This window comes from Hyperolius riggenbachi, chromosome 11 (assembly GCF_040937935.1).
Source record: "Hyperolius riggenbachi isolate aHypRig1 chromosome 11, aHypRig1.pri, whole genome shotgun sequence".
Classification (NCBI taxonomy): domain Eukaryota; kingdom Metazoa; phylum Chordata; class Amphibia; order Anura; family Hyperoliidae; genus Hyperolius; species Hyperolius riggenbachi.
In genome coordinates, this window is record NC_090656.1 from 9,308,791 (window position 1) to 9,329,970 (window position 21,180).

Consider the following 21,180-nt stretch of genomic DNA (forward strand, 5'->3'; position numbering starts at 1 on the left):
TGGCGAAATCGCCTCAAAAAATGGTCCACGCAGCGCTTTACTGAACGGACAGCGCACGACCTGCGCTGATATGAACCTTCTCATAGACATTCATTTTAAAAATCGCCTGTGTGTAAAAAAAAAACCCCGAAAACGCCTACAGTGGGAACGAGCCCTTAGACTGCCGTTTTCTAATGCTGGGCATACACGGGTTGATCTGGCGGCCGATCAGCCACCGGATCGACTTCACTGCATCCCCGCTCGTCCGTGCGGATCGATTCCCGCTCGTCCCCGCCAGCGCTCCTTATCAGCCGCTCGATTCCCCGGGATCAAACGGGGAATCTATCCGGCAGGACATCGGACCTGTCGGATATTATCAATCGAGCCATCGGCGGCTCGATTGATAAGGATACAAGTTGCTGTGTATGCCCAGCATAGGACCTCACAATACCTCTGCTGATGAACAGAGCTGGGAACTAACCTGTAGAGATCACAGGGAATATTTGTCTTGGGTTGAGACGTCGGTGTGTAGTAATGATCAGAATCAGTGGAAAGGTCACCTAGAAGTCCTTGCATGGCATCATTTCCCATGGGCAGCGCTGTGTGACATCCAGAATATTGTACCTGCGCAGGGCGCGACACTCCTGCCGTGTTTTCTTTCATTGGCAGATAAGGGAACGCAAGTGGCTAATTTCAATCTAAAAATAAACTCATTGCGCGTACCGCCTGCCACATGTCTGCGTTCTTGTGCAGAAGCGATGGAGACCCGTCCGTCCTGCAGAACCGGTTCTGCGAGGTCAGGTGTCTGCGATTGCGCAGGGTACAAAGAAGCAGATCGCAGATAATGTTATCGATGACTTGTTATAACGGATGAGAAAGTAACTGCTTTCAGTTTCGCCACGTGTCGCTCTATTGGTCGTGTGTACTGAATTTTTCCCTGAGTAGAATACACTAAAAATTACTCCTATGTTGCTGTCGCTAACGGTAAACAGTAAAAATCACTGACAGATTTGACAGGTTTTGGACTAGTCTATCTCCTCATGGGAGAGTCTCAGAATTTCCTTTCTACAAAAGCACTTCCTGGGAAGGATCTACACAAACATGCCAGCCAGCCTCCCTACTCGCTTGCACACTATTCAGTAACTGAGCAACTGCCATACAGGAAGTTCTTTTGAAAATAAAGAAAACCGTGAGAATCCCCCATGAGGAGATGCACTCGTTCAAAACCTGTCAGATTTTTATAATCTATTGTAAGTGACAGCAACGTAGAAAATAAGATTTATAGTGCATTTTACTCTGAAACATTTTATACATTTGCATACACATGCATTTTTAATTTTAATTTTTTTGGTCCCTTTTGATGAGATAGACATGTACAGTGCCAAGCACACAAATAACTAGGTAGTGTTCCATTTTTTTCCTTCTTTGCCTGAAAGAGTTAAACATCAGGTATGTAAGTGGCAGTTCCTTTCTGGGTCGGACTGGGTCAGACTACAGTGTGACCCTCACTGATAAGTAATTACAGCTATAAAATACTTTCCTGGCAGTAAATGGCTTCTGAGAGCAGGAAAGAGATAAAAAGGTCAATAATTCATAGATTTTAGCTCTGGTATACTTCAATGATTGTGTCATTGAGCAGAGACAATGAAACAGTGAACACTTAAAAACTATATTTGAATATAAAATGAAACTGTGGGGCAAATGTTTTTCTCATAGGTTTTTCACCTCGGAAATCCTTTAATTAGGAAATTGATTAACGTAAATTTGAAGTGAAAAAAGTTAGATGCCCCACCCTAGAGGGAATCCCATCTAGCCATCCGCTTCTCGCCCTGATCTTCTTTGTGGTTGCGCTCCCCTCGGTGTATGAGCAAGGCCTCGCTGTGCAGGGGCCAGTATGGTTTGCACGTAGCCACTCGCGCACAGAGGAGAAAGCACTGAACGTGCGGTTCTGTGCTACTGCGCAGGTGTGGGCCATACTTTGCACCGTGCTTGTACACAGAGGGGAGCGCTGCCAAGAGCGCCATATTTGACATTGTTCACTATTTGTTTAGGGTCCCAGAAGAGGAATGAAGGGGCCTAAGTAGATTGGGGAAGCCTCTCTGCACTATCTGTATCTAACTTTGTTTTCCGCCCCACTTCAAGTATACCTTAAAGCGGTATCGTCACCATAAAAATCAAATTTCAACAGCAACTGGTCTGAGTGTATTAAGTGATAAAGATGCTAATCCTGCATTCAAAACTTCCAAAACTTTTTCTGCTGTTATGATTTGGAGTTATCACATAATTAAGGAGCACTGGCCCTTTAGTAGTCGGTGCCAAATAATTGCATGCTGGGGATTCTTTTTATCTATAATGTATTCCTCCTCTTTCCTTTATTTCCCTGCCAGCTGCTTATCTGAAACCGAATCCCCTACTCACTTGTGTTTACAAGCAAGGCTGAGGCGACTCAGCGATTGGAGGAGACAAGAAAAAAAGTAAAGGGCAGAAATGACATCACGAGTTAGCACTGTGGGCAAAAGACATGGCCCCCACCAGGAACAGAATTCTCGTAATTTACTATATAACATTCACTGAAATCAAAACGTGGACAGTACAATACATGTGTTATGTAAGTAGATCAAGTATTTATCTACTTATAAATGTGTTTTTCCCCCTTGGCATAGTATGGCTGATTCTACTGATCCGAGATAAACTTTTACTCATTGCAGAATTGTGCTCCTTTCATATAGTTTATAGGGCATTCCTCAAGCCAAATATTTTTTTTTTTTTTTTGCTTTGTACTCTGTTTTGTTTTAATACTCTAATTCCCTGTAAACTAAACAAGCCTCGCTCACAGCTTCTCCAGAAAGCCTTGGCACTCAGTCCCAGGTAGAAAGGGCTTATGGGAGCTCAGTCTGGGCAGGAGGAGGAGGAGGAGCTTACTAGCCAGAGATTTCAGAGGCAGAGGGGATGAGGGAAGAGTAGAGGGGACTGAATGTGTCACAGGCTGAGAGCTGGAGATGCTATTAGCTTGCCTGTGTGCAATATGACAAACAGAACATGGCAGCTCTCATTGTATCACTGGAATAAATAATCATCTACTGTTGAAGCTGTTTGCAGCTAGATATGCTGTGTAAACTATCTAAACTGTGGATAAGATATATAGACAAGTTACTTGTTATAATTAGTTTTTAATCTCGAATCCGCTTTAAGGCTCTGTTCCCACTTCTACCAGACCACATGTGGCCAGTGGGGGGCGAATACCTTACCTTCGCCTGTCTGTCGCTTACCGCAATGGATCCCGCAGACCCATTGCACGGAGACAAGTGTGAATGGCTCCGATGTATAAAATAGCTGTTCACTGTCAGTTTAGCGATGAGCGGACAACGGACAAAAATGTTCTCCGAGAGCCAATCAGCCATTTTTTAACAGCCTGCCAGCCGTGATCACGGGCTAATAAATCTGCAGTGTGTTCACTTCCTGCTTTCATGGAGGCAGACTAAGGCCCGGTTCTTATTGGCGTTAAAAACTATCCGTTCCCGGATTGAAAGGAAACGGATGCAAATGGATCCAATGTTAACCTATGGATCAGTTTACATCCATCAGTTCTGCACGATCCGCTGAACGGACTGCCAGTTTCCTGCTGAACCAATATTTCCGGACCGGTAATCAGATCCTTTTTCACAGATCCATTTGCCTCTTAATTGCCAGTGTGAATCGGGCCAAAGGGTTAACATCCCGTTTTTACCAATTAGCTGCTCTGCCGAGGAGTGCCACATTTCTGTGCTGACACAGCTGAGAGATCAAATTACACGTGTGATTACTTGAAGATGAGGGGCAATTAGACAGGCTCTTCTCTCTAAATACATACAGGGTGCATTTCTCTTTGTTTTCCTCGTGTCCTGTGCAAGAGATCAGGTCCACTTTAAAGTGTACCCGCGATGGAGAAAAAAAAAAGTTTACTTACCTGGGCTTTTTCCAGCTTTCCGTTATCTTTCTGGTCCCATGGTGCAGTGTGCATAGACTCGTAACTGCGCATACGCAGGACGCAATCAATGAGGCGCGTTGCTGGGAGGGCGCATGCACTATAGTGCGCGGCCCCAAGAGCCCGTGGACTTTATTGGGCTGACAGCAGCACAACAGAGGGAAGCACGAAGGACACCGAGGGACCTGAAAGGCTGGAATAAGCCCCAGTAAAACCACCTTTTCCCTCCGTATCGGGTTCACTGTAAATATTCTGTGTACATTGGCTTATGGTCTGGTCTGTAAAGATAAGGAAAGTTTTATATTACTGTCAGTATCCTGTATCCAAGTACCGGCTGCGCCCGACGCCCATGTTTACCGATTTTATGGTGTCCTCTCCTTGCACCTGCATTTCTCTTTTTATTGGCCGTGTCCTGTATACACAGAGGATCCCTGACGCCCACACTGGTCACACAGCCAATAAGAATTCCAACAATGGCTGCTGGAAGACAGGTGGAAGACCCAGTGAGAAATGTCTTTTTTTTTAAAGAGAACCTGTCCTTTATTAAAGTGTGTCTGGGAGCTTATAAGTTCACTAGCAGAAACCTCCGGATAGTCCTGAGTCTGCGTACATCGAAAAAAGGCATCCGGAAAAAAGGGCGCCGGGTTTGCCGGAAAAAGTGTCAAATTAGAGATATTCTACTACTAAATTTCCATAGTAGAATATTGGTAGTATGTACCGATCTTTTACTTTTGGCTAAACCTAACCTTCCTCTCACACAGAACCCTCCCTTAACCTCCCCGGGTGGCGCCTTCCCCTCTCCTAACCCTTAACCCCCCTCCCCCCCCCCCCCCCCCCCCCCAACGTACAGCTAAATTTGGACGCCATTAGCGGCAATCATTATAGATTTCCGCAGTCGCGGGCGCCGGGGTTTGCGTTGCGCCGGGGTTTGTGGAAATGCAATGCAGCAATTTGCATTTCCACCAACCCCCGGAGCCCCCGATCGCATCGGGCACCTGCGGATGTAGAAATCTTTAATGATTGCCGCTAATTCCTGTGCCCAAAATTAGCTGCTTTCTTGCAAGGTAAAATTACGGCGCCAGCAGGTGCATACACAAGGGGAGAGGGCCCACGCCTGGGCTGTATAATGGAGCCACTTGTGTGCTGGTATTGCCTCTGGGCAGGAGGGGCTCTTTGCTACTGCCCTGTGTGGCTGTGCTCATACACAAGGGGAGAGGAGTCGTGAAGAAGAGTGTCATGGGAAGAAGCAGTGGGCTGAAGAAAGATCGGAGAAGCCTCCTGGTCATCCAGAGGCTTTCATCTACTGAGGTAAGTATCTTATATTAGCATTTTTCCATCACAGATTTACTTTAATAGAAAATAAATGCCACTTTCAAAATGGTTATATACCTTTATATTCTCGTGTATAAGCCTAATTTTTCAGCACACAAAATGAAAAGTTACCCCCTCGGCTTATATGCGAGTCAGTGGAGCAGAATGTATGGTGGAGCTTGAGCAGGTTATGTTACTGGCAGAGAAGTGTAAGGATCGTGCACTAGTGATCCTGCTCTTACCAGTTGGCTCTCTACTGTGTCCGTCCCCCCATCCCCTGCAGCATGGTGTGCAGAGTGTGCTGCTCAAGACTACCTGTGTCCCTGGCTTGTGGAGCGGAGCGTGCAAGCAACGTGTCAGTGGTGCAATGCTCGGGGATTCTTCCTGTGTGGCAATCGTTGTGTCTTATATCTATGCTGCCATCTAGCAGCATCTTGAAACACAGTTGTATCATCCTTGGGGCACATATGGCTATACTGGGGAGGGGGCTTATATGTGAGTCAATCACTTTTTCCTGGTTTCTGGGGGAAAAGTGGGTTCCTTGGCTTATACGTGAGTATATATGGTACATATTTTTCTTTTTTGCTTGCATCCTGAAATGTAAGCCCACACAAACAGTGTTTTTCCCAGAAATTTTTCCAACCAAGTGGCATGAAAAAGTAGCCATATGTGTTGCGATGGTGGAATGCAGGGCCGGTGCAATTTTGCTTACAGTATAGGAGGTGGTGAGCCGATTGACAGCCAGCGATGGGTAAAGGATCACTCCACTGCCTAATGAGTAAATAAAAATAACTCTAACTCAATCAAGTGTAAACACCTTCTCTACTACACACAAAGCTAAATGGCTTTCACCTCTGGTCAGTTGTAAGCACAATTCCATGAGCACACCAGTGCTTGGTAGTGCAACTGAAAGCAAACAGTCAATTTTGGGTGACTAGATCTGGTCAAAAAATCTCAGGGATATAAGTTGTAGATAGGCACAAGTCTGGAGTTAGATAAACAAAATTCAAAAGCTATATCAATACTCAGGAGCACAGTAATCTATAGAATTAAGAAGTGGAAAGTGCTACTTCTAGGACCCTTCTTGCGACAGTTTGACCTTCCCAAGTGGGGGGAAGAGGGAGGAGGAAACTGGTCAGATGGGCTACCGAGAGTTCCATGGCAGCTTTGAAGGTGTTACAGGAATTTATGGCACCGAGTGGTCATTGTGTGCGCAAAACAATGTCATCACGAGTACTCCTTGTATGGGGTACATAAGGCTATTGGGGCTGGGAGGAGCCACGGGTAATTAAATATAATTTGTGCCCCCATTTCAGGTGCACTTTAACTGAGTGGCTTAGCTTCCAGTTCTGTCTTCTTATGTCAAGTGCTTCCCTTCCCCTCTAGTCTCCACAAGGGAGCTGTGAGCTGTACTGTTAGGGCATTTCATCATATGTAAATACCATTAAGATGAATGGTTTCCATTTACTGAAGAATATCTTTCTATGTTCTTTCCTTGTACAGTATAATCTCATTCTAGTACACTCCGGTATAGTAAACTAAATATCCAGGTCCCGGCCAAGTCCCATTATAAGTATATGGGAGTAACACCAGGTATAGTAAACCCGCAAATAGAACTGCTGTTATAGTGAACCTGTTTTTTGTCCCCTGTGGTATTTTGTATCTGGCTATAGTGGAAAGTGGGCGGGTACATACGTCATTCGGAGGGCCATGAGCCATGGTTAATGGGTGGGTGGGCTGGCAGCCACTTGTAGCCGGCTCTCTACCTGCTACCTACTATGAACACTGCAAGCTGGGGAGACCTATTCCTGTGCAAGATGTTGCATGATTATTGCATGCAAATCCCTGCATCTTGAGGCACTGTTCATTTTAAAGGATACCAGATAAAATAAAACCTGAACTGGGCAGGGAAAAAAATTAGATACTTACCGCTTCTGTCACTCCCCGCCATCAACCGCCGGTCTTCTCCAATAGATGCCGGTGTCCGAGCGGCTCCACCTCTGACCTGGATTATCTTCACTTCTGCCCGGCACATAATGACAGGAAGTGCGCACACTACCCCGCCTCCTCCGTCCTAGCGTCTGCGCTCCACTGAAAAGCAAGCGTCAGACGCTAAGTGATTAGAGCACAGGACAGAAGGAAAACGCAGAGAAATGCACCCTGTATGTATTTAGAGAGTTTAGCCTTTCTAATTCCCCCTCATCTGTGAGTAATCACAAGTGTAATTTGGTCTCTCAGCTGTGTTAGCCTGCTGCCTTGGCAGAGAAGCTAATTCGTAAACACAGGATGTTAACCCTAGTCTGCTTGCATGAAAGCAGCTGTACAACGGAACATCACCCTGCCGACAAAAAATATGTGGGACCTGCAGACACATTTACTCCACTGACAGGGTAACGATACCAGGTTCACAACAGGAGTACAGAGTACAAGGCACATTTTCTTGTGGGTCCACCAATCTGGTATATCTGATCATGTGTGCTAAATGCCCCAATGTTATGTACGTGGGAGAAACTGGACAAACTCTGCGCAAACGTATGAATGGACACAGGCACACTATTAAAGATACCAAATCTGGACTCCCAGTTGCTACACACTTTCGGTCCAACGGACACAGCATGGATGATCTTCGTGTCATTGCCCTGAAGGGCGGCTTCAAAACGTCAAATGACCGATTAATAGCAGAAACAAAATTTATAAATTGGTTCAAAGCTGTGCAGAAGGGTTTGAATAAGGACAACAACTTCTTATATTGGTACGAGGCGGATGATATTTAAACTTTCTCAGCCATTCTAGCTGAACTTGTGAACTCAGAATTTACGATACCTCTGGGTCAGTCCAACTCCCAGGTCTGTGAGCAATGGAGTAAACAAGGATCCTTATCTCAGCTAACAACCTCTAACCCCATTTAGATGGTCTGTTTCACTGAAGACATCCTAATAACATGTATTTATGCTTAAAAAAAAAATCTATGTTTTCCCTTTTGATGGTGCATGTTTATAGCTGTCTGTACCACCAGCCTGCAAACTAACAGGATGTAAGCCAGACGAAGGCTGCAAGGCCGAAAGCTTGCTTATTTTTATTCATTTTTAGTTAGCCAATAAATGGTATCATCCTGATTTAAAACTTCTTGTTTTTCCATGAAAGCAGGAAGTAGACACACTGGGAGGATTTGTATCAGCTGTAACAAAGAAATGTTTTTTTGTTTAAATGTTATTATGCTGTTGCTTATCTTTTTAGAGCAGAGAGGAGTTCTGAGTTCAGGCTCACCTTCATTTGTAGTCATCCCAGCGGCCCCGCCCCTTTGCTTTCTATAGCGCATTAAAGGGCAACACACCTACCGCGGTAATTTAGTCACCGGGGAAAGCCATCAGTAGAATATTGGTAAAATTACTGACATTATACTATTGGGCGATACTTAATACAATTGTAGAATATCGGTAATATTATTTGATATTTTCCTATCGCTAAACCTGACCCTAAAGGTGGCCACACACCATACAATTAACAGATCCAATTTTACACCGATTCGATAAATATGATTGGTTGTATCAAAGTATCAAAAGGTTTTTTTTTCATTCGTTTGAGAATTCTGATTGAATTTCCCGAAACCTCTGCGCCCCCTATTGCTACGCCACTGCTGCTATTTATGCTGCTTTAGGTCACACGACCAGGTTTTTGGCTGTCCTGTGGAAGGTGTACAGCGGTGCAGCACACAAGGGGTGGCTGTACCATGAGGCATATGAGGTATGTGGCGGATGTCAGCTGCCTGTTTAAGGGGTTATTAGAACAATGAGCCATGTGTTACGCGGCTCCACCTGACGTCACTCTGTGTACTCTCTCATTTTAATCCAATGTATACTGGCAGCGATGTGCCTCTGTTTGCCAGTTATCTGTGCTGCCGCCGCCCTCCTCAGTGCGCAGGGAAGCTGGTACTTCACAGAATTAGGTCACTTCAGGGGAAGAGGAGGATTCTGGGAAAGAAGGTGCTTCGCGTTTCACAGCAATATGAATAAATACACATCTACATGGATTCCGGCTCCCCTGCCCCCAATAAAAGCTATTTTCTCACTCACTGTGATGTTGTTCAGCTGATCTGTGATAATGAGGAAGAAAATATGGAGCAATAGAAGGAAGGCAACAGGATTATTCACAGCAGCCAATCAGGGGTTTCCTTTTATGCCTGATACACACCAGGCCATTTTCATGTCAGATTTCGGATCAAATCGATAACTTCCGACAGGCGATTTTGTACAGAAGTGATTGGAAAATTGATCAGAAAAGCGATCACAAACCGTTTTTGTCAGTAATTATCGATTAGACCTGAAATCTGATGGGAAATTGCATGATGTGTACCAGACATTACATTTTGTGTTTTTTTTTTTTTTCTTTTTTTTTTTCTGTCCTTATTGCAAACTAGCTGAACCTGAATTAAACTCTCAAACTCTAATTTACAGACATGATGGTGAATGAATGTAAACAGCGAGTGCGAAAACTCGCATGCAAAATGCGCATACAAACACATGCGTTTTCACAAATTCGCAATGGAAACGCATGTCCACAACTGTACTCAAATCACATGTGAGACAGCGAAAATTTGCCCTATGGAGTGCACAAAAATCGCATGGCTTCCTTACTGTGATAACTCCTAACGTCAAGGGCCTAAACGCTCCCCAGAAGAGACGTCTTGCCTGTCTTTATTATAAACAAGAGAAAGCAGATATTATATTCCTACAGGAAACTCATTATGTTCATAACAAAGAACCCAAATTTTGGCACAAACACTATCCACTAACCTACTTCGCCTCATCCCCTCACAAAAAATGTGGTGTAGCGATCATACTCCATAAGAGGCTCAACTTTATAGTCGATAAGACACTTAGAGATCCCGAGGGTAGATTTTTGATCCTGATTGGCGAGTCTAATGGCTTACGTCTCACTCTGGTAGCTGTTTATGCACCTTCCGAGGGTCTGCGCCCATTTCTTCATAAACTGTCCTCCAAGATCCTCTCACACAGAGAGGGCAAACTTATTATCGCAGGGGACTTTAATGCAGACTTGGACGGTCCCCGGGGTCGTGCGAGATCTCCCCCCAAGTGCCTTATCAAGTTTTTGGCCGATACTGGTACGTGGGATGTCTGGAGGGCGCTGCACCCAGGGGAGGGGGGGCACACCTTCTATTCTAACCCCCACGACACGTACTCGCGAATTGATTTTGTGTTCATAGATGCTCCCTTACTCTTAGAGGTTGTTAGTGCTGAACGCTCTGAGATATCATGGTCTGACCATGCCTGTTTCCAGGTAGCCTTCTCCTCCCTCGTCCCGCGCCCTGCGAGTAAATGGCGGATCAATGAATCCCTTTTGGTGGATCAGGAGGTTAAGTCGCTACTAACAGCGGAAATTACCTCATTTTTTAGAAGAAACCAGGTTGGGGACACTTCCCAAGGGCCACAAGGCCACTATTAGGGGCGAGTTAATTAAAATTTCTTCCACCAGACGCAAACAAGCTATGACCAGGATTAATTACCTCAAATCTGAGATTAGAAGGTTGGAGCTCCAGCATGCTATGAGACCCTCCCCCACTCTTTTGGCTCAGATCAACTCCCTCAGACACGAGCTTAAAGAGGAACTGTAACGACAAAACGGCCCCTGGGGGGTACTCACCTCGGGTGGGGGAAGCCTCAGGATCCTAATGAGGCTTCCCACGCCGTCCTGCGTCCCTCGGGGGTCTCGCTGTAGCCCTCCGTACAGCCGTGACGCAATATTTACCTTCCTGGCTCCTGCGCAGGCGCTCTGATGCCTCTCGGCGCCGAAGTAGACGGAAATACCCGATCTCCGTCGGGTCCGCTCTACTGCGCAGGCGCCGGAAACTTGCGCCTGCGCAGTAGAGCGGACCCGACGGAGATCGGGTATTTCCGTCTATTTCCATGCCGAAAGTCGCCACAGCGCCCCCGCTGGAGCCAGCAAAGGTAAATATTGAACTGACAGTCGGCACAGTCGCCGGCTGTTCGGAGGGCTGCGGCGAGACCCCCGTGGGACAGAGGACGGCGTGGGAAGCCTCATTAGGATCCGGAGGCTTCCCCCACCCGAGGTGAGTACCCCCCAGGAGAGGTTTTTGTTGTTACAGAGTCTCTTTAAAGCTCTCCTCCTTCAAAAAGCGATAGAGCCCTTCGTTTAGTCTCACAAAAATTCTACGAAAAAGGGGACAAGCCTGACACCATGTTAGCACAAAAATTGAGTAACCGATTGACCTTAAACAGGCTCAACCCGGTTAAAGGGAGGAACGGAAGGCTCTTGCACGATCCTGCTCAAATCATTCAGGAGTTCCAAAGCTATTACGCCTCGCTGTATGACGGCACAACTACAGATCAAACTAAAGTCTCAGCAGCTGGCATCTTGGAATATCTGAACGATACCCAGATCCCAACCTTCTCACCCAATAACCGGGAGTCCCTCAATGCCCCAATCACGCCCAAGGAGGTTTTAACTGTAATTAAAAAACTCAAATCCTCTAAGGCACCTGGTCCGGATGGATATACAGCTTCTTACTACAAAGCCTTTAAGCAAGTGTTAGCCCCAGAGCTCTCGGCCCTCTATAATAAAATTCTTAAAGGGGAAGAGGAGTTCCCACCAGATATGTCCTGTGCAGCTATAGTGGTCATACCAAAGCTTGGCAGGGACTTAACTGAAGTTGTAAATTACAGACCCATCTCACTTATTAATGTGGATGTGAAAATATTTTCCAAAATCTTAGCCAATAGATTGAACCCAATCCTCCCGAGCGTTATCCATCCGGATCAGACAGGCTTTGTCTCGGGTAGGCAGACCACTGATAATGTTAGGAGAATAGTGGGCCTGATTGCCAGGATGAAACGCTGTCAGACGCCTTCTCTGCTCCTCTCACTGGATGCGGAGAAGGCGTTCGACAGGGTGGACTGGAGATACCTCCGTTTGGTATTGCAGAAATTTGGTGTTAGGGGGGAATTTCTAAATGGTGTCAGAAGCCTCTACGCTAACCCTTCAGCGTACGTATGTAATATGGGCATAACCTCTCCCGTTTTCCCCATTAGGAATGGTACTAGGTGGGGGTGCCCCCTCTCCCCCCTACTATTTGCTTTATGTATCGAGCCTCTGGCTATTAAGGTGAGGGGGTCTCCAGACATTCCAGGTATTGCGGTGGGCAGGCTTGAATTTAAGACCGCCCTGTTTGCGGATGATACAATCTTCTCATTGGCCAATCCCGGGGTCTCGGTCCCAAACCTCTTTAAGGAAATTGACCGCTTTTGCTTATACTCAGGGTTTAAGATTAATAACTCCAAATCTGAGGCTATCCCGTTTGGACTCTCAAATGTCCAACAGGCATCTCTCTCTCAGACCTTTGGGTTTAAGTTTAGACCTGGGGGGATTAAGTACTTGGGGGTGACGGTATCGGACGATCTCGGGGACCTCTACAGGCTCAATTACACCCCCATCCTTAGAAAACTGCACAGTCTCTTAGACGAATGGCAGCACTTTCAGCTGTCCCTCCTAGGTCGCATCTATGCTGTAAAGATGACACTACTCCCCAAAATACTCTACCTCTTCCGAGCCTTGCCCATCAGAATTATTAGAAGGGATCTGGAGGTTTTGCAATCCAGGATAACGAATTTTATATGGTCTGGTCGCAGACCCCGCATTAAATATGCCCACTTGGCCAGGCATAAACTCCAGGGAGGTCTGGGCGCCCCCAGTCTATTACATTATTTCTACGCAGCTAGGATTTCTCAGTTGTTCCAATGGTCCGCTCACAGGGGTACAACTAGATGGGTCGATCTGGAGCAGGAATTAATCCACCCATTCCCCATTAAGTCCAAACAGGTATAGACCAGAGGCGCCAAAAGTATAAAAACAATTATTAAAAGTTCTAAAATGCTTAGGAGGCAGTGGTGGACTTACCTCCTGCAAGCAGACCCAAGAGGCTGTATAATTCAACAAAGTGTTTATTGGGTATACTCCAGGGGGATTTCGCAACGCGTTTCACAGGCTTTGCACCCGCTTCCTCAGGCAACAAACAATAGGAGCATACATCAGCATTTGGTCAGGGACACACTCGGCGCCTAGTGTGTCCCTGACCAAATGCTGATGTATGCTCCTATTGTTTGTTGCCTGAGGAAGCGGGTGCTAAGCCTGTGAAACGCGTTGCGAAATCCCCCTGGAGTATACCCAATAAACACTTTGTTGAATTATACAGCCTCTTGGGTCTGCTTGCAGGAGGTAAGTCCACCACTGCCTCCTAAGCATTTTAGAACTTTTAATAATTGTTTTTATACTTTTGGCGCCTCTGGTCTATACCTGTTTGGTCATATATATCCACCCTGGTGGAGGGGGATACCCCCTGTTTCTACTGTCTACAGAGTGCGACTTCTTAATCCTGAGTGAGGACAGGAGAATCTCCTCACCTGCCTACACAGTGGTTGCCTGGAGGTAGCCCTGGTTTGTGAGTATAAAATTTATACTCTTTCAAATACCCACTTGTTTTGAACATATTACACTATTGGGCTCTCGGTTTCTCTTTTACATATTCCCCATTAAGTGTCTCCTTTGGACACCTAAGCCATGTCTTGGCCCTAATTCCGAAGCATTCCCTATTGCGGAATCACTAATCATCAAAAAATCTCTAGGCAAAATATTGCCCCATCTGGCCTCCTCTTCTAGTCTTGAATCCTTATTCTACAACCTAGACTTTCAGCCTGGGGTGTGTGGAGGGCTAGGGGGATTGTCTCAGTAGCGGACATATTGTCTCAGGGATCCATCTCCTCCTGGCCGCAGCTACAAGAGAAATATCAACTCCCAGACTCGGAGGGGTTCAGATTCATGCAAATCAGACATTTCTTGCAGCATAGATGCGCCGGGGGGCTCCGACTAGCCCGATCTAACTTAGAGTCTACATATTGTTCTACCCCCTTACCAGAGGGCCTTATCTCTAGCATGTATTATGACCTCTGGTACGCCAGGTTCTCTGGCCCCTCTAAAGCGATGACTAAGTGGCAGGATAGACTGGGGGCCCTCACGGACGAATCTCAGTGGGAGGTCATCTTCTCCGCTATTGCCAGTTCTTCTAGACATACCTTAACCAAGGAAAGGAACTATAGGCTGCTTTATGACTGGTATAGAACCCCAGTCCAACTGGCCAAATAGAACCTAGTTTCTTCGGATCATTGCTTCCGGGGCTGTTCGGCCCCAGCGGACCAATCACATTGCTGGTGGTCCTGCCCCTTAGTTGCGGGATTCTGGTCCCAGTCCTTTACCTTGGCTTCGGAAGTTCTTGGGAAACAGATCCAGCCTAACCCCTGGTCGGCCCTATTTCATAAGCCTATTCCGGAGCTATCCAAACATCAAAACAAACTCCTTGGGCAAATCTGTGGGGCCTCTAAGGCTTTACTGGCCAAACACTGGAAATCTCTCCCTCGCTCCAGGCCCGAGCTCATTAATAAAATCCAGTATATTTACACCCTGGAGAAGATGACCTCATACATTAGAGAGAATATGCCCGCCTTCGAGAAAATCTGGGACCCCTGGACAGTGTGGAAGTCGTCTCAAACTTAAGCTCCCTCCCTATGTTTCCCCCCACTCTCCCCCCCCCCCCCCCTACGCCCCAGTATCCTTATTATATATACCCAAGAAGGTCTGACCATGGCAAGACTGGTTTCATGGCTATCAGTGCTCTCTAATGTTTTTATTTCCTGTTGTTTCTTTTATTTTTGGCTTATTTGTTACTTTCTGTAGAATTCTGCATTGTTCTAGTGAATTGGTAATCTCTCCATAATCCCCCCCCCCCCCTAAAAGGTCTCAATGCCCCCACAGTTGCTTGGGACATGCTGCTGTCATCTCAGTTTGGGGTGTTAACCTATGATATCACCATTGTATAATGAACAATGCTGTACTTTTGTTATTTGTTTGGAAAATAATAAAAACAAAGTTTTAAAAAAAAAATCGCATGGCTATGCAATGCTCAATGCAATTTATGCACCTTTTTAAAATCAGTAGATAGACAGATGTTCCCCCAGTATAAGGTAGCCCCCCCATATAGATAACTAGGTGTGCCCCCGATATTAAGAAGTACCCTCCCCAGCAGAGCCGGGACAAGGTCCTCCAGCACCCAAGGCTGAGAAACCAAAGTGCGCCCCTCCATCCCTCCCACCCCAGCCGTCACACACTGATTGCTATTACACTAAGAGGCCCCTCCATCCCTCCCACCCCAGCCGTCACACACTGATTGCCATTAGACTAAAGGGGCCCCTCCTCCATCCCTCCCACCCCAGCCGTCACACACTGATTGCTATTACACTAAGAGGCCCCTCCATCCCTCCCACCCCAGCTGTCACACACTGATTGCTATTACACTAAGAGGCCCCTCCATCCCTCCCACCCCAGCCGTCACACACTGATTGCCATTAGACTAAAGGGGCCCCTCCTCCATCCCTCCCACCCCAGCCGTCACACACTGATTGCTATTACACTAAGAGGCCCCTCCATCCCTCCCACCCCAGCTGTCACACACTGATTGCTATTACACTAAGAGGCCCCTCCATCCCTCCCACCCCAGCCGTCACACACTGATTGCCATTAGACTAAAGGGGCCCCTCCTCCATCCCTCCCACCCCAGCCGTCACACACTGATTGCCATTAGACTAAGAGGTACCCCAGGGACGTAACTAGAAATCACTGGGCCCCCTGCAAAACATTGGATGGGGCTAGTGCACACATCTATGTCTTCAAAACTTTGTATGATTCCTTATCAGTGGCTGAGCAGATGCAGTCATTACAACAATTGTGCAAAGAGCAGAAAGTTTTTTTTTCTCTCTTTGCCCTTAGTCATCAGTCTCTCAGGATGGGGCCCCCTGTGGATTCTGGGCCCCCCTGCAGCTGCATCTCTTGCAAGGTCTATTGTTACGCCCCTGCAGGGACCCCATCCCCACCATTACCTTAATCTCTAGTTATCTGTCTTGCAGTGACTGCCATGTATCCCCTTTTCTTATTTCTCTCTGCTTCAAACACAATAGGAGAATGATAGCTGAGTGAGTTGTACGCCCCCTCCTACACAGCGCCCTGAGGCTGGAGCCTCTCTTGCCTCTGCCTCGGCCCGGCCCTGCTCCCCAGTATAGATAATCAGTTGTGCTCACAGTATTAGGTACTACAGTAGTATCCCTTTATAATAAACTCCAAGGCCCCAGGAAAAGTAGTTTACTATATCAGAATTGGTCATACATTGTATAATTATACAAACGTATTTGCTGGGACTTGGGGGTGGAGTTTACTATATCCAGAGGTTTACTATATCAAAGTTTACTCTAACGAGATTCTACTATAGTACTATATGTACCTATGTTTATCTCATCAGTTTGATAAAGACTACAAAGAGGCCCGGTTGTTTGATAGACGTTTGGAAAATCTGTGTGTGTGGCCAGCATTAGAAATCGTTGCTGTAGTTCTATCACAGGCGATCTATAAAACAGTTCAGCTGATTCCGGCGCTCGCGTTCTGAGAACTGGCGGCGTCTTTCCTCCCTGGCGGGCGTCCCAGTTCATTAAATAACCTCAGCGCGTTCCTTCATCTCCTCTGCACGGCACCTGGGCTTATCTACTGGCCTGAGTCAGACGGAGGAATGTAGGAAATGGTCCAGGGGAGGAAGGGGGGGGGGGATATTTGGGACAAGTAATCGTCTCTTGAACACATCGTACATACAGGAATATTAATTTCCTTGCAATGCCCTGATTATGCAGATTTTTTTAAAAGGCATTTAATAAAACATTGCATAGTGTTTTATTTTGTTTTTTTGTTTGTCTTTAAAGAGCTTTTGCTGTATAAAAAGGTAAAATACCCACTCTACGTTTTTATAGAGTCTGAGTCTTATCTGCTCACACCCAGTAAAGGTGGCCACACACAATACAATTTTTTTAAATATCTGTTCAATTCAAAATTGGCAATCAATTTTTCTGACTGTAACATTTCAAAAATATGTCCAATGTACTACACACCTATGTTAAATTTTTCCCCAATTATGATAAAAATGATTGGCAACTCTAAGAAAATTGCTGGGGTGTGTATATTAATAAATTGACAATCTAACACACACCATACAATCTTTAGAAAAACTGAAGAAAAATTTCCAGCATTCTGGATCAATTAAAAATGAAAAAAAAAATGGGAAATCCGGTCAGATTTTTCAGTCGATCGAAAAAAAAAAAACCTTTCGACTTTTTCGGGAGATCTGATCATATTTATCGAAGTGCTGTAAAATCGGATAATTTTATTGTATCGTGTGTGGCCACCTTAAGCCTCAAACACCCCATAATAACCCACCTGTTCAGTTTGGCATTTGCAGAAATATAACTTTTGTTGTGTGAATACTTCATCCTACTAATTACTGAATCTGAGAGAGCCTAAGCGCTGTGAGTCCTATGGGTGAAAAGCGCTATAGAGACGTTTTTGTTATTATTAAAATTGGGAATCCTGAATAATTCCATGCATTTTACTATGTGTCACTACAGGGCCTCTTAAACACGCACCCATCAGGAACCATTTTGATTAGACACGTCTGCCTGGATGCAGGACGAGTAATCGTGTCTTGAGCGTATCTTGCTTGCAGGAATATAGTCAGCACCTCTCAATGGCGTCTTTGCTTTGTTACCGCAGGTGGACGAGCAGTGCGAGCTGAAATCGGTGGAGCAGGGAGATGATGTCATACCATTAGCAGCCAAAGAAGCCAGCCGACTGAGCGAAGAGGAGCTAATTAAATATTTACACGTGAGTCTCCCATCCATTTATATTTAGCCCCTCATCAGTAAATCACTTCTCGTTAGTGTTTAATTACATGTCATCACATGCCAGGCTATCTCCCTGCAACTGTGAGCTGCTTCCGGTGCCTCCTTTCCTGCCTTTCTATGCGCTTTACACTTTTAAAATGACTTAGAATGGGGTTCTGATCCATAATGCAACTTGCCTCCCGTAAATTAGGCGCAGCACATAGGAAGTAATGAGAATTACGGCTATAGAGGCACTCAGTGTTTAATTTGAAAAAAAAGAGGTACTGTATTTTTTGGACTGTAAGGCCTATTTCCGTGCCCATTTGGAAGGGCGTATGACGTGGAAAAATGCAACAGCAGCAGAAGGGCTAGACAGCCCTTCTGCCATTCACATCAAAGGCGCTGCGCAACAGTATGATGCGCTATGATGCGTTTGCGTACTGCTGCCTGCATTTTGCCCGCAAAAGCAGAGCTGACCCATCACTGTCAATGGAGGGGATCAGCAGAGCAGCGGGTAGCAGCGCAGATGGTGTGCGATCGTACGCGTTGCGTTCTGATCGCACGGTCATCTGCGCTAGCTAGCTGTGAACGATGCCTAAGACTCCCCTTTTCTCCCCCAATATTGGGGGGTGGGGGTGGAAGTCACTGCGGCCTATAGTCCAAATGCAGGGAGCTCCTGACTTGTGAACGCTGCCAATACCAACCTCTAACCCACCGCAATGCCGGGGACTCCCTGTACTGTGCCCATGCAGAGGAGGACACAGGGGACACAAATGGGCCTAGAGGGGGACACAAAGGGGCATAGAGGAGGACACAAGGAAGACACAAGGGGTACAAAGGGGGCATAATCCACAAGATGCCCCTTCACCATGGATGCACCAGATTTAGTATATAACTTTCCCCTGGTCTTTGTCCTCTAAGCCTGGGTGTGTCTTATAGTCAGGAGCGTCTTAAAGTCTGAAAAATACAGCTGCCGACAATAGTCGATACCCAAATTACATATTCCCCTCATGTTGCGACAGGGAGAGCGTTAGGGTCCTTTTACACTTAATGCGTTAGTATGTAAGCGTTGGTATGTGTTAGTTTGCGTTAGTACACGTTTTTTTCCATAGCAGTGCATTGTGAAAAAGATATCAGATTAAACCGTGTATAGTGAAAACTGAGCCATAGAAAAACATGGGCATTACTTTGAAAATCAGTTTTCTTTCAGTTTTAACTGAGAGCAACTGGTTAAGTGTAAATAGGCCCTGAGGCAGGCTTGTGTTCTGTGTCCTCAGTGCAGATTCTTGCTGCTACCACATTGTCCTGAACAGCTAAGCCCTTAGGGCTGGTACATTGTTTATCTTGCTATTGTATTGCTGCTTTGTGTCCAGTGCACAACTTAGCTGTTGGAGACTGCTGGTCCTAGTAGTGCATCGACCATAACCCAATAATCCTTCACCACCTCTACTGGCATCTAGTATCCACTACTGCCCCCTGTATAAGCCCTCATTGCTGTTGGAGACAGGTCTGCTGGTCCTAGTAGTGCACCAGCCATAACCCAATAATCCTTCACCACCACTACTGGCATCTACTATCCACTACTGCCCCCTGCATAAGGCCTCAGTGCAAAATCAGTGGGGGGGTTTTTTTTTGGTCACTTAACTATCAATGAACTACCTCAGCCCGACCATAGAGACTGGACAACCACGATCTTGTGCGCACGTTTGTGGGAGTGCAAGAGAACGGCGGCCACTACACAATGACTGCCACCAGGAGGACTAACATTTATGTCCTGGAGGTTTCAACTAGCAAAAACAATGATTTGTTCACCTGACGTTATCACTAAAGCTCTTTGCGGTTGTTTATGGTGCGTTTAATGCGGCAATTCGTCTGTCAGTGTGAACCGAGTCTAACCCTTACACTACCTTATCGCCGTATATGCATATCAGACGTTTTAAAGCACTTAATTCCACAGATTTAGGAATGTACTGTGATTTCTGCCCTTTAGTGATTAAAACAAGACTCTGCATCAACTTTTGGTGGGATTTTGGCATAGATCCCCCTCCGGCATGCCACGGTCCGGATGTTAGACCCCTTAAATTAACTTTTCCATCACTTTTGAGACCAGAAACAGTCCCTGTAGGTTTTAGGGCTGGAACCCACAGGAGCGCTTTTGGCAGCGTTTTGGCAGCGCTGCGATACGCTAGCAGTTTGCCAAAACGCTCAGCTGATGTTAATGGATGGGGCAACTTCCACAGGAGCGTTTGCGTTTCTCAGAAACGCAAACGCAGGACCTGCAGCATTTTGGGAGCGTTAGCGCTTCAATGTAAAGTATTGAACCGCTAGCGGAAACGCTCAGCAAAACCTAAACTGAGCGGTTTTGCTAGCGTTTTGCGGTTCAGCACACTGTAACAAAATGAAAAATAATTCACAGGACCAATCAGGATAAAAACGCAAAACGCTACGCACCCGCTGGGCAAAAAAATACAATGTTGCAAAACATGACCAAAAACGCACATGAATCCGCTTGCAAACCGCTCAGACAAAATGCTAGCGGTTGCGTTTTGCGTTTGCTGATTCCAGTGGGTTCCAGGCCTACAAGTTTGTCTGCCCATTGAAGTTTACGGTGGTTTCGCTAGATTCGCCTGTTTTGCGAACTTTTGCGGAAATTTGCGTTTGTAGTTCGCAAACCGAAAAATTCATGTTCGGGCCATCACTAATAATCATTTTTTTCCCCCTTTGAAACAGATATGCCCCAATCAGATTACATTTATGGGGTCCTTGTATTTCACATTTGAATTGCTTTTTTCATGTTGTGACATGCTCTTTTAAATATTTATAACACACAAACTGATTAAGGAGTGTAGCCAGTTATCCTGTCCTGTCTTCCTCAGGTGGACGAGAACAGTGGTCTATCCGAGAGCTCCGTCCTCCAGCGGCGAGTCAAACATGGCTGGAACGAGTTTGAGGTGGACAACTCTGACCCCGTGTGGAAGAAATACCTGGGCCAGGTGAGTGATGCTGTCACAGGCACACAGAACCCTTTCTCAAAAGAATGACTTTAAAGAGAACCGGTAATGAGAAAAGGGCCCCTGGGGGTACGTACCTCCGGGAGGGGAAAGCCTCTGGATCCTATCGAGACTGCCCCCTGTCCTCTTCCAT

At 46.1% G+C, this 21,180-nt stretch overlaps 1 protein-coding gene across 1 annotated transcript in view; it reads left to right on the forward strand.

The window, feature by feature from the left end:
• The window catches only part of ATP2C2 (ATPase secretory pathway Ca2+ transporting 2), a 214,591-nt gene that overhangs the window by 51,008 nt on the left and 142,403 nt on the right, over positions 1 to 21,180 (forward strand). Inside the window, exons 2-3 of the mRNA XM_068260802.1 lie at positions 17,927 to 18,037; positions 20,913 to 21,029. Coding sequence (XP_068116903.1) covers positions 17,927 to 18,037; positions 20,913 to 21,029 — 228 coding nt within the window. The remainder of the gene's footprint in view (positions 1 to 17,926; positions 18,038 to 20,912; positions 21,030 to 21,180) is intronic.